This window comes from Cucurbita pepo, chromosome LG17 (assembly GCF_002806865.2).
Source record: "Cucurbita pepo subsp. pepo cultivar mu-cu-16 chromosome LG17, ASM280686v2, whole genome shotgun sequence".
NCBI lineage: Eukaryota > Viridiplantae > Streptophyta > Magnoliopsida > Cucurbitales > Cucurbitaceae > Cucurbita > Cucurbita pepo.
In genome coordinates, this window is record NC_036654.1 from 23,033 (window position 1) to 37,424 (window position 14,392).

The 14,392-nt window shown below is 38.9% G+C and overlaps 3 protein-coding genes across 4 annotated transcripts; 2 read left to right on the forward strand and 1 right to left on the reverse strand.

Moving 5' to 3' along the window:
- Positions 1 to 522: 522 nt before the first annotated feature.
- On the forward strand, positions 523 to 3,435 carry LOC111778430 (tubby-like F-box protein 3). Its single transcript, XM_023658240.1, has 6 exons — positions 523 to 985; positions 1,266 to 1,353; positions 1,499 to 1,628; positions 1,719 to 1,898; positions 2,012 to 2,499; positions 3,271 to 3,435. Exons 1-5 carry the CDS (start codon positions 692 to 694, stop codon positions 2,478 to 2,480), a joined length of 1,161 nt encoding a protein of 386 aa, XP_023514008.1. The 5' UTR covers positions 523 to 691; the 3' UTR covers positions 2,481 to 2,499; positions 3,271 to 3,435.
- A 12-nt stretch (positions 3,436 to 3,447) lies between these two features.
- LOC111778429 (inactive beta-amylase 9-like) lies at positions 3,448 to 7,983 on the reverse strand. Of its 2 annotated transcripts, XM_023658239.1 has the most exons (4): positions 7,543 to 7,983; positions 6,829 to 7,015; positions 4,560 to 4,855; positions 3,448 to 4,414 (listed from the first exon to the last, which is right to left on the reverse strand). In XM_023658239.1, the coding sequence occupies exons 1-4, from the start codon at positions 7,777 to 7,779 to the stop codon at positions 3,542 to 3,544; spliced, it is 1,593 nt and encodes a 530-aa protein (XP_023514007.1). In that variant the 5' UTR covers positions 7,780 to 7,983; the 3' UTR covers positions 3,448 to 3,541. The 2 variants fall into 2 exon arrangements, with proteins under 2 accessions (XP_023514007.1, XP_023514006.1); XM_023658238.1 differs by lacking the exons at positions 6,829 to 7,015; positions 7,543 to 7,983 and adding an exon at positions 5,439 to 5,879 and having other exon boundaries at positions 4,560 to 5,042.
- Positions 7,984 to 8,960: 977 nt separating this feature from the next.
- LOC111778442 (lipase-like) lies at positions 8,961 to 12,268 on the forward strand. Its single transcript, XM_023658271.1, has 8 exons — positions 8,961 to 9,081; positions 9,311 to 9,358; positions 9,429 to 9,496; positions 10,207 to 10,279; positions 10,354 to 10,515; positions 10,648 to 10,842; positions 10,989 to 11,083; positions 11,871 to 12,268. Exons 1-8 carry the CDS (start codon positions 9,031 to 9,033, stop codon positions 12,067 to 12,069), a joined length of 891 nt encoding a protein of 296 aa, XP_023514039.1. The 5' UTR covers positions 8,961 to 9,030; the 3' UTR covers positions 12,070 to 12,268.
- Positions 12,269 to 14,392: the final 2,124 nt, after the last annotated feature.

Consider the following 14,392-nt stretch of genomic DNA (forward strand, 5'->3'; position numbering starts at 1 on the left):
CCGTTAGTATTATCATTATCATTATTATTATTATATACTGATTAATAAGTTCAATCATATTAAAAAAAAATTACTGATTTAAATTAAACACATTATTTACTATGTTTAATAAGCCAACGGGTTATCGAATGTCATTTAATTGTTTAACACACCTTGGATAATTATTTGATTTTTATAATTTTTTTAAAAATAATAAATAAATAAAAAACACACCAATAAAAGACTAAATAGATAAAAATTTGAAAATCTAATTTAATAAATAAAAATATTTATTACGTTTTTTTAAATATTTGAAAATGGGTAATTAATACATATGTGATTATTTGAGATTCATTTACGTCGTTAACTACAAAGCCATAATAACGACCCATTTTGGCGTAATTATCAGAATAATCGAAGCTGTTATTTTATTTTTAATAATAATAATAATAAATGGCCAAGCCGGTACCCGGTCCCCTCTTTCATTTATTCCGCTTTTTTCACAATCCCAGATCACAAAAAAAAAAAAAAAAAAANGATGCATTTATCTCACTCTCTTCCATTTTTCCCATATCCAATCCCCAGAGGATTCGAAGCTAAATCCACACACCTCTAATGGCCTCTCTGGCATCGGGAATCTCCAATTTTCCGCTCCTTCTTTGATCATTTCTTCCATCTTCGTCGTGTTTTCCACCAGAAATCCGGCCAATTCATGTCTCTCAAGAGCATCATTCAAGATATGAGGTCCCGCTCCCGCCGCGTGGTGCAGGACGGCACGGCGCCGGAGCCAACGGACGGCCTCGTCCAAAGCTGCTGGGCCAATATGCCTCAGGAGCTTCTCAGGGAGGTTCTTATGAGAATCGAGGCATCGGAGACTTCTTGGCCACGGAGGAAGAGTGTCGTCGCTTGCGCTGGAGTATGCCGGAGCTGGCGGGCCATCACTAAGGAGATCGTCAAAACGCCGGAGGTTTCCGGCAAGTTAACGTTCCCGATCTCTATCAAGCAGGTGAGCGAGTATTCCGCGCTACTTGTAAATTTTGGGGGTTTTGGACGATTTGATGGATTTAGGATATATTTGGTATGATTTTGAACTAATTGGAAATTTTGATGCTGTCTGTTCATGTTTATTAGGATTTTTTTCGTTGTCTCAAGAAGGATTTTAGTCTTAGTTTATGTTTTAGTTAACAAATTGTTGGAAGCTTCAAGTGCCTAATTGATATTCACTGGTTTGATCGTGTGAAAAAATCACACATTATAAGATGTTTTTTCATAATCTGTTCTTGCAGCCTGGTCCAAGGGATCCTCTTCTACAGTGTTTCATAAAGCGAAACAGATCCAATCAAACTTATTATCTCTTCCTCAGTTTGACTAATGGTGAGTAATTGCTATGGTAATTTGAAGTTTCTTAGCTTTGTCCGAATTGTAAGTTTCTTAATGGCCGAATTGCCTACACGACAGCACTNTCCTTAGCTTTGTCCGAGTTGTAAGTTTCTTAATGGCCGAATTGCCTACACGACAGCACTAAATGATGATGGTAAGTTTCTTCTTGCTGCTCGGAAATGCAAGCGACCGACCTACACAGACTATATTATCTCTTTGCACGCCGAGGATTTGTCGAAAGGGAGCAGCACCTATGTCGGGAAGTTGAGGTATGCTATTGAATACCTGTGATGTTATGATTTAGATGTACATTTTGGAATATGTTTCTGAGAGTTTCATTTTTCCTTGTGTGAGAACAGATCTAATTTCCTAGGAACTAAGTTCACAATCTTCGACGGGCAACCGCCACATTCGGGAGCGAAGATCACAAAAAGTCGCTCCACGAGGCTTGTGAATTTGAAACAAGTTTCGCCCAAATTCCCTGCTGGGAACTATCCAGTTGCTCACATTTCGTATGAACTAAATGTATTGGGATCAAGGTAATCCAAAGGCTATTATGATTTATGGTGATTCTCTGTTTGGATGTCTTGCAANGACTATTTTTCTTTAGATGTCTTGCAAATCCTAAAAGGTTGATGTGATTAACAAGCAGGGGTCCGAGGAGAATGCAGTGTATCATGGACGCTATTCCCGCTTCTGCAGTTGAACCTGGAGGAGTGGCTCCGACACCGACCGAGCTCTCGTTGAGCAATGTGGAACTGTTTCCATCGTTCCCGTTCTTAAGGTCGAAATCAAATGCAGATAGCTTGCTTTCTGAACCATTGGCTAGTCAGAAAGATGAAATGCTGGTGCTGAGAAACAAGACTCCCAGGTGGCACGAACAGCTTCAATGCTGGTGTTTGAATTTTCATGGACGAGTTACGATTGCTTCCGTGAAAAATTTTCAACTCGTCGCTTCTTCGGAAACCGAACCTCCTTCACAAGAACAAGAGAAGATCATCCTTCAGTTTGGAAAAGTGGGGAAGGATTTATTCACCATGGATTTTCGTTACCCGATCTCGACTTTCCAGGCTTTTGCAATCTGCCTCAGCAGCTTTGACACCAAGATTGCTTGTGAATGACAGCCCCATCATTTAACAGGTACAAACTCTACTGATTTAAATATAGTTTAGGAGTCTGTTTAGAATTGATCTACTCTACTTTATAGCTTCATGTTATCCTAATTTTTCGTTAATTCGAGCACGACGACAAACTCATATATTCAAGTATGATCCCAAAATGGTCACTACTACGACCATCCATTTCTTATACATTTTCCAAACCATCACATTCACTTCACATTCTGGGCTGCTTTTTTCTATTCCTTGTAATATGTCTCTCTATAAACTGTTTCGATCCAAAATGTTTTGTTTCGACATTATGTTCTCGATCCTTAGTGCTGTTGTATGCCCGACATATCTAAATTCATGGGTTGTTTTCACTGCTTGAGTATGGAACCCTCCCGGCGAGCTGAGTTGAGTTGATAGANTTCTTAGCGCTGTTGTATGCCCGACATATCTAAATTCATGGGTTGTTTTCACTGCCTGAGTATGGAACCCTCCCGGCGAGCTGAGTTGAGTTGATAGATGAACGAGTAAGAAAATGTCGCTTAACCTTGGGAATCATTCAAGATTTAGTTTTGTTCCATGACTCTATAAACTGTTTCGATCGAAAATGTTTTGGTTTCTAGCATATACATAGCATGACATTATGTTCTCGATTCTTGGCACTGTTGCAAGCTTGACATATCCGAATTCATCGTTTGTTTTCACTGCTCGAGTACGGAACCCCCCAACGAGTAAATATGACCGAAAATTTGAATCATTGTGTTTATAAGAACACTATTGATCCTGATTTTCATTTGTGATGCAGGGAAGGGATGCTCAATTGGATGCTCTACTAATGGCTTCAGGCAATAAAATGGTAAATTAAGAAGAAGGGTATGTACCAAAACTCATAGGATGTTTGCTTCTTTCGTGGTGGTTTCTTTGCAGTGCTTAATTTCTTTTTTTTTTTTGGGTTTTTTTTTTTTTTTTTTTTTTTNCTAAATCCTCAATCTGAAGTGTATTAATTTAATCTCAAGCCTTGAAGAACTGAAGATATTTTTACATTACTATGATTACATGATACTCTACGCCCTCTATTAAGCTGCTTGCATCTGTTCTTCGGCCACGGAACCGGCGGGTGACGACGACGCGGTGTCGTCTTCTCCGATTGGAAGGTCATCTGAATGCAGTTCAGGTTGATGGACACTACGGACGAATTCAGCAAAGGAAGGAAAGTGCTCTGGAGAGAAGAAGTATGCTCCCAGTCTCTGGTATGTGAACAGCTCCACACTTTCCCCTTCCAAATTGTTCTTTATCCGATCGAACCCGCCGGGAGTTCCTGAACTTGATGAGTTTTGCCCCGACAACATTACCCCGTGCTTTCTGCTAGCTGACTTGATTTGAGATATTAATGATTCGGGGCTCGATAGTAATTCTTGAGGCTGATGTTGATCTGATAAGTCCATTCCAGGCAAGATCATTTTGGTTGAGTTCCTAGCGAACATTTCGGCAACAGCCTCGTATCCGTCTCGGCTGGCGGTATTGTAGAACCCAGCTGTTAGTTCGCTGGGGTGCGATCGAGTTTTATACCAGGAATGCATCAATGGAACTTTCCCATAAACGGTTGCTTCGGTGTTGCCGAAGATGGATGAAGCAAGAGAAAGAAGGCGATCACCATGGTCAATAAGCTCGCTAGAATACCATGAAAGGAAGAAATCTCCATAGTGAGACTCCCATGAACCGCCATGATCTTTAAAGAAATTGTTAGCATTTGGCATTTCATTATAACTCGGTGCATCATGGGGACCTCCAAGACCGTATAAAGGATTCCCGCTTGCTTCAGCGTGTTGCTTTAGACTGCTAAGCATGTTTTTATCATAGCACTGAAATTCTCCAACACCATGTGATTTTGGTTGTCGCTGAGACGGATACCGAAGCTCACCGTCTGGTCCGAGACTCATGGAGACACCCTGAATTGATCAAAAGGCAACAATAAGTAATAGAAGCCCAAATAAAACCATAAAATGAAGGCTATATACAATCTAGAAAAGACTATTATTAGAAATCTCTTGTTTTTGCTTTAGACTTCCCAAAATGCCTCATAACAGTTCTTACCGAGATTGTAGAGCCTATGAGATTTGAGAATGAAGACCTGAAGCTCTCACAAAATTCATGGTAAACTTGGATTGGAGTCTTTCCATTCAGGACAGGAAGGTTATCGACAGAGAGCGATAAGCAATCTTTGTATTGCTGCCTGTACCGATCGGTGAAGTATATGTTCGGATCGGATTCACCGATCTTCGAGATCCATTCAGGAAGAGGAATTCTTGGTTGGTTAGATCCATGGAAGCAGAGTGAAACATGAAGCTTGAGCCCTGCATTTTGGACCATCTCTGCGAGGGTAAGATAGCCTGACCATTCATATTTCCCCGTAGTTTCTTTCTCAACGATTCCCCACCACACAGGAAGCTCGACACCTTCTACGCCAAGCAGCTTCAGAGCCTTAAGCCCTGCTGCGATTGCCTTTGAATGGTTTATCGCATTGCACGTGGAAACTGCATCCAACGGCAAACCGACATACAATTTTACACCCTCGAGCTGCAAAAGCGTATGAAAAAGACTGTCAATAATGAACTTAAGCAACCAAAATTAACAGAACAAAAATTATTGTCTGATTAGTTCTAAAGACCAAAAGTGCAAACCACTCTATAAAGAACTTAAGCAAGCAAAATTAACATGTTTTTCGCTTTAAATTCACCCAAAAATCTCTATATCAATGGATCTTCCCAACTTTTAGCCAACGCACATTAACTATTGAGATGCATAGCAATATCATAGCAGGAAGTACTATGTTCAAACTCTCCGTTAATACTGCAGTTTTCATCAATTAATCTGACGGCTAACAGATTCAAGCCTTCTCAGCCTCCAAACAAGACGATATCAAAGGGGAAAAGCAACGAAAACACTATTAAGAAGAAGTATAATAGTACTCACGGATTTGGATCTTCTTCCAACGTCGACGTTTTGAGATTGAACTGGTTCCATCTGTGCGGCTTTCGTCAATAATCGGATTCTCAACTTTTCAAACCTCCAACTCCTAGTGAAACAGATCTTCGATTTTGAACCAAAAATCTTACTATCAACTTTCGAATTCAAAAGCCCTAACTCTCTGTTACCAAAATCGGCTCCGGCAATCTTCGCTTGAGATTTTGCAATCACCGAAACCTCCATAATCGGGATGAAATGAAACGGAAAGTTAAAACAAAAATCCACGCACGAACCGAAGAAATCAGGATCAAGAAAACAGAAATCGATTCCGAAAGCAAAGACGAAAATCGATGAACTATTGAGAAACAAAGATTCTCAAACGGCAAGAAGAAAAAATTAAGATAGCTTTAGCGAAAGGTAAAATGGAGCTCTCAAATTGAAGGCCAAATGGGTGGGGAAGCTTTGAATTTATATAAGAAAACGCCACTGAAGGGAAGAAAAATGAAAAAGAGAAAAAGCAAGAAAATGACAATGCCACGTGGCAGAATTTCAGAAGACCAAAGTTATACCGCGGAATTACTTATTTTTTGTTAATTAAAAGAAAAAGAAAAGAATTTTTTTTTCTTCTTTTCAAATAGATAACGTATTAACCACAAGATTAAGACCATTCAATATAATTAATTCGTTGGCTTGTGATGACGTGTCAATGTGGGACCCAAAGCCAAGTCAGCTCACGGTGTGTTTGCCAGTTGTCTAAATTTTTTAAACCACTTATTTTAATAACTGAATTATTATGGTTCCTTGATTGGAATTCCCTTTTCTAAAATCTTATCCACTTATCCAAACAGACAAAAGCCTCGCCGAGGAAATTACGGAAAAGGGCTTTTGTTTGTTAATACACGTGGCACGCATATAGAGGTCTAGCCTGCGTGCTGACTCATCGCTCACGTGTACCTTCATTTTATTTTATTTTAATAATTATCGGCTTCCACAGAAATCAGAATCTCGATGCTCTGCTGGTTTGGATGGTAAAACTGATAAAAATTGTCGCTGTCATTAATTAGATGGTGAGCTGCCCTACCCTGCCCGTAGACGGGGTAGTTGCTGACCGAACTTTTGGTAAAACATTACGGGCAAGTCGTGGAATTTGTCGGCCACGTGTTATGAGACCAAAGCCTTGCTGACTAGAAATGGTCGGCTCAGATCCAACGGCGATTTTGACACGTGGCTCCCTGAACCAACTTTGACGGCATACGCGGTTTTATTTTTAACGACCGAGTAAATGAGATTTCGGTAAAAGTAATTGAGCAATTTACCGTAAGTTATCAATTTACCACTAAAATACCAAAAAAAAAAAAAAAAAAAAAAAAAAAAAAANCTGCGAGGGTAAGATAGCCTGACCATTCATATTTCCCCGTAGTTTCTTTCTCAACGATTCCCCACCACACAGGAAGCTCGACACCTTCTACGCCAAGCAGCTTCAGAGCCTTAAGCCCTGCTGCGATTGCCTTTGAATGGTTTATCGCATTGCACGTGGAAACTGCATCCAACGGCAAACCGACATACAATTTTACACCCTCGAGCTGCAAAAGCGTATGAAAAAGACTGTCAATAATGAACTTAAAGTGCAAACCACTCTATAAAGAACTTAAGCAAGCAAAATTAACATGTTTTTCGCTTTAAATTCACCCAAAAATCTCTATATCAATGGATCTTCCCAACTTTTAGCCAACGCACATTATCTATTGAGATGCATAGCAATATCATAGCAGGAAGTACTATGTTCAAACTGTCCATTAATACTGATAATTACAAGCTACGGAGAGCATCAAGAAGCTTTTGTGTTTAGCGTCATTTAATATAAACAGCCAAAGTTAATGAGATCTAATCATAACCATTGGAACTTTTATACTCAATGAAGACAAAAAATGAGCAATTAAAAACTGAACTACGAGTTAATATAAAACAAGGATTCTTGCATTCAGCCTTGCAGTTTTCATCAATTAATCTGACGGCTAACAGATTCAAGCCTTTTCAGCCTCCAAACAAGACGATATCAAAGGGGAAAAGCAACGAAAACACTATTAAGAAGAAGTATAATAGTACTCACGGATTTGGATCTTCTTCCAACGTCAACGTTTTGAGATTGAACTGGTTCCATCTGTGCGGCTTTCGTCGATAATCGGATTCTCAACTTTTCAAACCTCGAACTCCTAGTGAAACAGATCTTCGATTTTGAACCAAAAATCTTACTATCAACTTTCGAATTCAAAAGCCCTAACTCTCTGTTACCAAAATCGGCTCCGGCAATCTTCGCTTGAGATTTTGCAATCACCGAAACCTCCATAATCGGGATGAAATGAAACGGAAAGTTAAAACAAAAATCCACGCAAGAACCGAAGAAATCAGGATCAAGAAAACAGAAATCGATTCCGAAAGCAAAGACGAAAATCGATGAACTATTGAGAAACAAAGATTCTCAAACGGCAAGAAGAAAAAATTAAGATAGCTTTAGCGAAAGGTAAAATGGAGCTCTCAAATTGAAGGCCAAATGGGTGGGGAAGCTTTGAATTTATATAAGAAAACGCCACTGAAGGGAAGAAAAATGAAAAAGAGAAAAAGCAAGAAAATGACAATGCCACGTGGCAGAATTTCAGAAGACCAAAGTTATACCGCGGAATTACTTATTTTTTGTTAATTAAAAGAAAAAGAAAAGAATTTTTTTTTCTTCTTTTCAAATAGATAACGTATTAACCACAAGATTAAGACCATTCAATATAATTAATTCGTTGGCTTGTGATGACGTGTCAATGTGGGACCCAAAGCCAAGTCAGCTCACGGTGTGTTTGCCAGTTGTCTAAATTTTTTAAACCACTTATTTTAATAACTGAATTATTATGGTTCCTTGATTGGAATTCCCTTTTCTAAAATCTTATCCACTTATCCAAACAGACAAAAGCCTCGCCGAGGAAATTACGGAAAAGGGCTTTTGTTTGTTAATACACGTGGCACGCATATAGAGGTCTAGCCTGCGTGCTGACTCATCGCTCACGTGTACCTTCATTTTATTTTATTTTAATAATTATCGGCTTCCACAGAAATCAGAATCTCGATGCTCTGCTGGTTTGGATGGTAAAACTGATAAAAATTGTCGCTGTCATTAATTAGATGGTGAGCTGCCCTACCCTGCCCGTAGACGGGGTAGTTGCTGACCGAACTTTTGGTAAAACATTACGGGCAAGTCGTGGAATTTGTCGGCCACGTGTTATGCCTTTACACGAATATTTTGGAGCTGAAAAGTATACACTTCCAGTAAAACTATCCTAATACCTTTCTATAATAAGCGAAGCTGATGGCGCAAGGGGTGACAAACTCTTTGGTTCTAGCTGTTTCTGATTAGAAATTAAGTTAACCTTATATGAATTTGCCCATTGTGTATGTAAGGGTATACACGACGTTGCTTAAGTTGACGAAGCCAGTACTTTCGGAACCGAATTGCAATTGCTTGATAAGAATTAAGAATGTTAAGCAGTGTTATTTTGATGTGAGATCTAACCAAGTCTAAAACTGCATCTTTGTTCAGGTTTATATTTCTGATATGACATCATTATTTACATGGACATGTACACGATGCCGTGGCCTCACCGAGGTACTTAGAAAAATGAAACGGTTTATCGCCAATAGGTTTCAGCTCCCGAAAAGAGAATTTCTGTATCATGGATTTCATTTCAAGAATGTGTTCTTCCAGCCTCTTCACTTTTTCAAGTTTTGGCATTGAGGCTTAATTTCCTTTGATACAGGGGTTTGAAGTTGTGCAGCTGATTGTANCCTCACTTTTTCAAGTTTTGGCATTAATGCTTAATTTTCCTTTGATACAGGGGTTTGAAGTTGTGCAGCTGATTGTAGATGTTGAAAGTTGCCTGCAGGTGCGTAGTTAACGACCATGCATTTTTTAATTGCATGTTATATCCATCTTAATATATTCAATTGCTGCAGTCATTTGTTGGAGTAGCGAAGGATCCACATGCTATTATAATTGCATTCAGGGGAACACGAGGAACTAGGTACAATTCTACACGAGGAACACGAGGAGCTTTAGTTGTTGAAAAAAACGAACTAGAAATTTTTGTTGTTTTCTGGTGTTTACATTATCTATGTGAGGTCCTACATTGATTGGAGAAGAGAACGAAACACTTCTTATAAGAGTGTGGAAACCTCTCCCTAGCATACGTGTTTTAAAATCGTGAGAATGACGATGATATATAACGGGCCGAAACGGACAATATTTGTTAGCAGTGGGCTTGGGCTGTTACAAATGGTGTCAAAGCTAGATTTTGGGCGGTGTGCCAGCGAGGAATGCTGGGCCCTCAAGGGAGTGGATTGTGAGGTCCCACATCGGTTGGAGAGGGGAACGAAGCATTCCTTGTTAGGGTGTGGAAACCTCTCTCTAGCAGACGCGTTTTAAAACCAGTTGACGAATGTAGTAGTTTAGATTCGCTGGCTACACAAGAAGCCCATATGAAATTGCTATCCAATTTCAGAGTTTCTTAAACTGTCCATGTTGTTAACGGTTCTTTTTATTGCTTTGAAGACTCAATTTCTCTTCTGTTCTAAACTGATTTCTTTGGTAATGATCAGTCATTTGGACTTTTGGTTGCTTATTTAATATCATTGTTCTTTTAAGAAAATACCATCCGCTGTCTGCAGAGATAAACACGTTCTTGCACGTTTGATGCGAAAATTTCGTTAACCTTTTGTCTCCTTGATTTTGCAGCATACAGAATTGGATAGAAGACTTGTTCTGGAAGCAGCTGGATTTAGATTATCCTGGAATGGAAGGTGCAAAGGTGTGTAGTGCTTGATTTATTTCCACAGGATTTTTAGCACATTGATTTCTTTTCGTGTGTCTCGACCATGTTAGGTACATAGCGGATTTTATCGTGCATATCACTGTACAACAATACGCCCTGCAATTCTAAATGCAGTAAAAACAGCAAAGGAAGTTTATGGGGACCTTGACATCATTGTCACAGGGCATTCAATGGGAGGAGCAATTGCTGCCTTTTGTGCTCTTGATCTTATAGTAAGTGAGATAACGGCTTGCAAAAATCTTCTCCCTGTTCATGTTTTAAATTTTAGTGCCATCTTTGTTTAGTTTTGGAGGTTTATGGATAGGATTAATTATCTTATACTAGAGTATTTACATTTTCCACAGGTTAATCATAATGTGCCAAATGTTCAAGTTATGACGTTTGGCCAACCTCGTATTGGCAACGCAGTTTTTGCCTCGTACTACAGCAAACATTTACCGGATACCATTCGAGTCACGCATGAACACGATATCGTGCCCCATTTGCCTCCTTACTTTTCCATTATCCCACGGAAAACATATCACCACTTCCCTAGAGAGGTACCATTTTGCTTATATCTTGAATATGTGAATTATGCATAAGTTTTCTGTAAAAAGAACCTAGTAAGCTCGGTGGGTAGGCTTTATAATGGGCAGAGTTGGATGTCTCTTCTCTTGCTATATTAGTGGACGCATCTCTCTTGCAGGTATGGCTTCAGGATACTTCATCTACATCAAATCGCCTTGCCTCCTACATCGAGACGGTCTGTGACGATTCGGGTGAAGATCCAAATTGTAGCAGGTAAATGTTTTGAGTGTTTGTTGTCAATATAGGGAGTAATATTTTACAACCGTCCTCGAAACCAACAGAAAAAATCACGAACTGATAAAGTTTTTGGTTTTATGATCTTGAATACTGAAATGATTGACGAGAAGAGTTCAAACTGATCGAGTTTGATCAATTTTGTCGATGTTTTCGATTTTTTGAAGCATCCTCAGTTTCATTACAGTAATTGTGATGTCCCACATTGGTTGTGGAGAAGAACAAATCACCATTTATAAGGGTGTGGAAACCTTCCCCTAGCAGATGCGTTTTAAAGCCTGAAAGGGAAAGCCCGAAGAGGACAATATGAGGTGTTACAGGTGGTACCAGAGCCAAACACTGAACGATGTGCCAGTAAGGATGCTGGCCCCAAATGGGGGGTGGATTTGGGGGCAGTCCCACATCGATCGGAGGAAGGAAAGAGTGCCAGTGAGGACGCTGGGCCCCAAAGGGGATGGATTGTGATGTCCCACATTAGTTGGGGAGGAGAACAAACCACCATTTATAAGGGTGTGGAAACCTCCCCTAACAGACACATTTTAAAGCCCAAAGAGGACAATATCTGCTAGCAGTGGATCTGGGGCATTATGGTGGAAGTTCTTATTAATCTTCTCTGTTTGTTTTTTATGCTGAAGTTCATCTACTCATCAACATGTTGATGACCAAGTATTGATCATGTTTGAAGAAGCATATGATATATAGCACAACTTAAGAACAATCAGCCATCTTAGAAACTTGTGGTGATATTTTGGGTCTTTAAATGCAGATCTGTAATTGGAAACAGCATTCAGGACCATTTATCCTATTATGGGGTGGAATTCCCAACTGATGATCCTGCAACATGCTGGATCGTAATGGACCCGGTGATGGCCGAATACGGGTCGATCGATTCAGAAGGCAACGTCGTGTTGTTCCGGGACCTTGCTACTCCCGTTCCTCGTATGCAAAGTTTGGAGGCAAAATAAATTGGTTCTGATTAAGGTGATTCTTCTGCAAGATAGTTGAGGTTGGCCAGCTTTCAACATGCTCTTGATCCGGAGTAAAATCTTTTGATCTTTGTTAAAAAAAATTAAAACCTTACTATTGCTTCATTCTTGATGAACCACCATTGTATGATATGTATATATATTATAAGGTGAATAATGTGCTTCATATTTTGTTGCATCTCGATTTCCTCAGCTTTTAGATTCATTTTATCGAGCGATGAAAAATCATGTTTAGTTATGACGACCAACTACCTAGAATTTTCTTATGAGCCAAGCGGGAGCAATAAGCTTAGATCAGATGCAAGCAAACTCAACCTCAATACGAGCATTAGAGGAGGGAGGAGTGTGAGGTGGGTTGGCCCTTCGGTCAAGAGGCGGGATAGCATCCCACGTATCTTCAATCTCGGCACCCAAACTATTCCCTGAATTGAAAATCCTCAACTAATTCAGGTGAAAGGGGAGGGTGATTGAAGGTGTTGAATGATGAAAGTCTCACATCGGCTAATTTAAGGAATGATCACGAGTTTATAATCAAAGAATAGTCGGTCCATTTGTATGAGGCAATTTGGGGAAGCCCAAAGTAAAGTCGTGAGAGCTTATGCTCGAAGTGGACAATATCGTACCATTATTGAGAGTCGTGAAGTGGACGATATCATTATATTGTGGAGAGACGTGTTCGTCTAACAGAAAACACCCAAACGCCATCTTAACAACTAAATGTAGCAACTAGACATTAAATTTGACTTACATTAAATTTGACTTTTTAATCGATAGATAATTATTGAATGTTTAGATATAAGTATTATTTTATGATAATTAACATTTTGTTATTAAATTTTATTTATTAATCAATTAAATTTCCTCCTCACAAACCTAACTCTCTTTATAGAATTTGGCATCACAAAAGGATAGAGATGAACATGAATATATAATGCATAATTAGTAAAATTAAATAAACATATTTGATTTCCACGTAAGAAAATAACATATTATTTTATAATAAAAAAAATCTAAAACGAGGAATTAAATCTCCCTCTCTTTTGGGGAATTAGTTGAAGGAACCCAAATTTACCATTTTCAATAATTATTATTAAAATTAAAGAAAAGAAACAATCCATGAAAAAGACCTTTTCTTCCTCTAAATATCCCCATTTTTAGCAATAAATTATCTAAATTTAATAAATAATAGCTTTATAAATAGCCATTCTCTTCTCCCTAAACAATCATCCAATTGCAAAATAAAATCAACACAGTAAATCCCAACAAAAAAAAGGATAAAAAAAAATGAATAAGAAGATCCTTGCCGTGTTTCTTTTGTGCATCGTCATGGCCGCCGCATTGGAATTCTTCGTCGTCGACGGTGCAGGCAGCGACGGAACGGAAGCTGATCCGTCCGTCCCACGTCCACCAAAAACCCTTTTTAAAAGTCTTGCAGATAAAATAAAGGACCGTTTTTAAACGCCTTGCAGATGAAAGAGGATGAAATGAAACAACAGCTGCTGCTACTGCTGCCAAGGTTGAGGTTCAAAGTTTAATTTATTGTTTTGAAATAAAGTTTATTTGTGACGTCATTTTTATAATGTAATTTCTTCTTTTCGATATATAAAATTTGTCGTTTATTTTAAATTTGTGGTGTATACATACTTGAACGGGTTAAGTACGCCGTATGGCTGACCGATGATTACTAGTGATTCCGGCTTCATGTTGGCAAGTTGCAGCCTACATTTTTTGAGTTAGCTTACCTTCGTGGTATCACAATCCTTTGTCCCAGCCATGAAGCACGTAGGACATAATGGGCATGATGATTTGATGTCATCATCACCTTCCTCTGGCTTATCACCGGCAGTCAATGCTTGCAACTAAGCACGAGGGTTGTGCTCGTTGTAGAGCTAAACGTCGACATTGGACAAATACAAAATGATAATGACTTCATATCTCAAAACAATGCTCAATATTAATGTTATACGTTAATTAATATCAAATGAACTCCAATAGATTTATGCATAGGAGATTCATGAACCCATTTTTCATAACAATTTATAATAATAGGACGTGACAATTTACAAAATAAGACGAATCTTAATAAAAATCTCTCCCACCATCGCCAGGCATTAAGAAAATGCATAAGAAGATTCTAGCAGTGTGGCTGCTGCATTGGAATTCTTCATCGTTGATGCTGCCCGGAAGTTACGGCGGTGCTATCAAAATTTGATGATTATATGCGACTCAATCTTGATTCGAAGTGAGTTATGAACTCCAGTAAGGACTTATTATTTGATTTGTATGAACGATCGTGACTTTT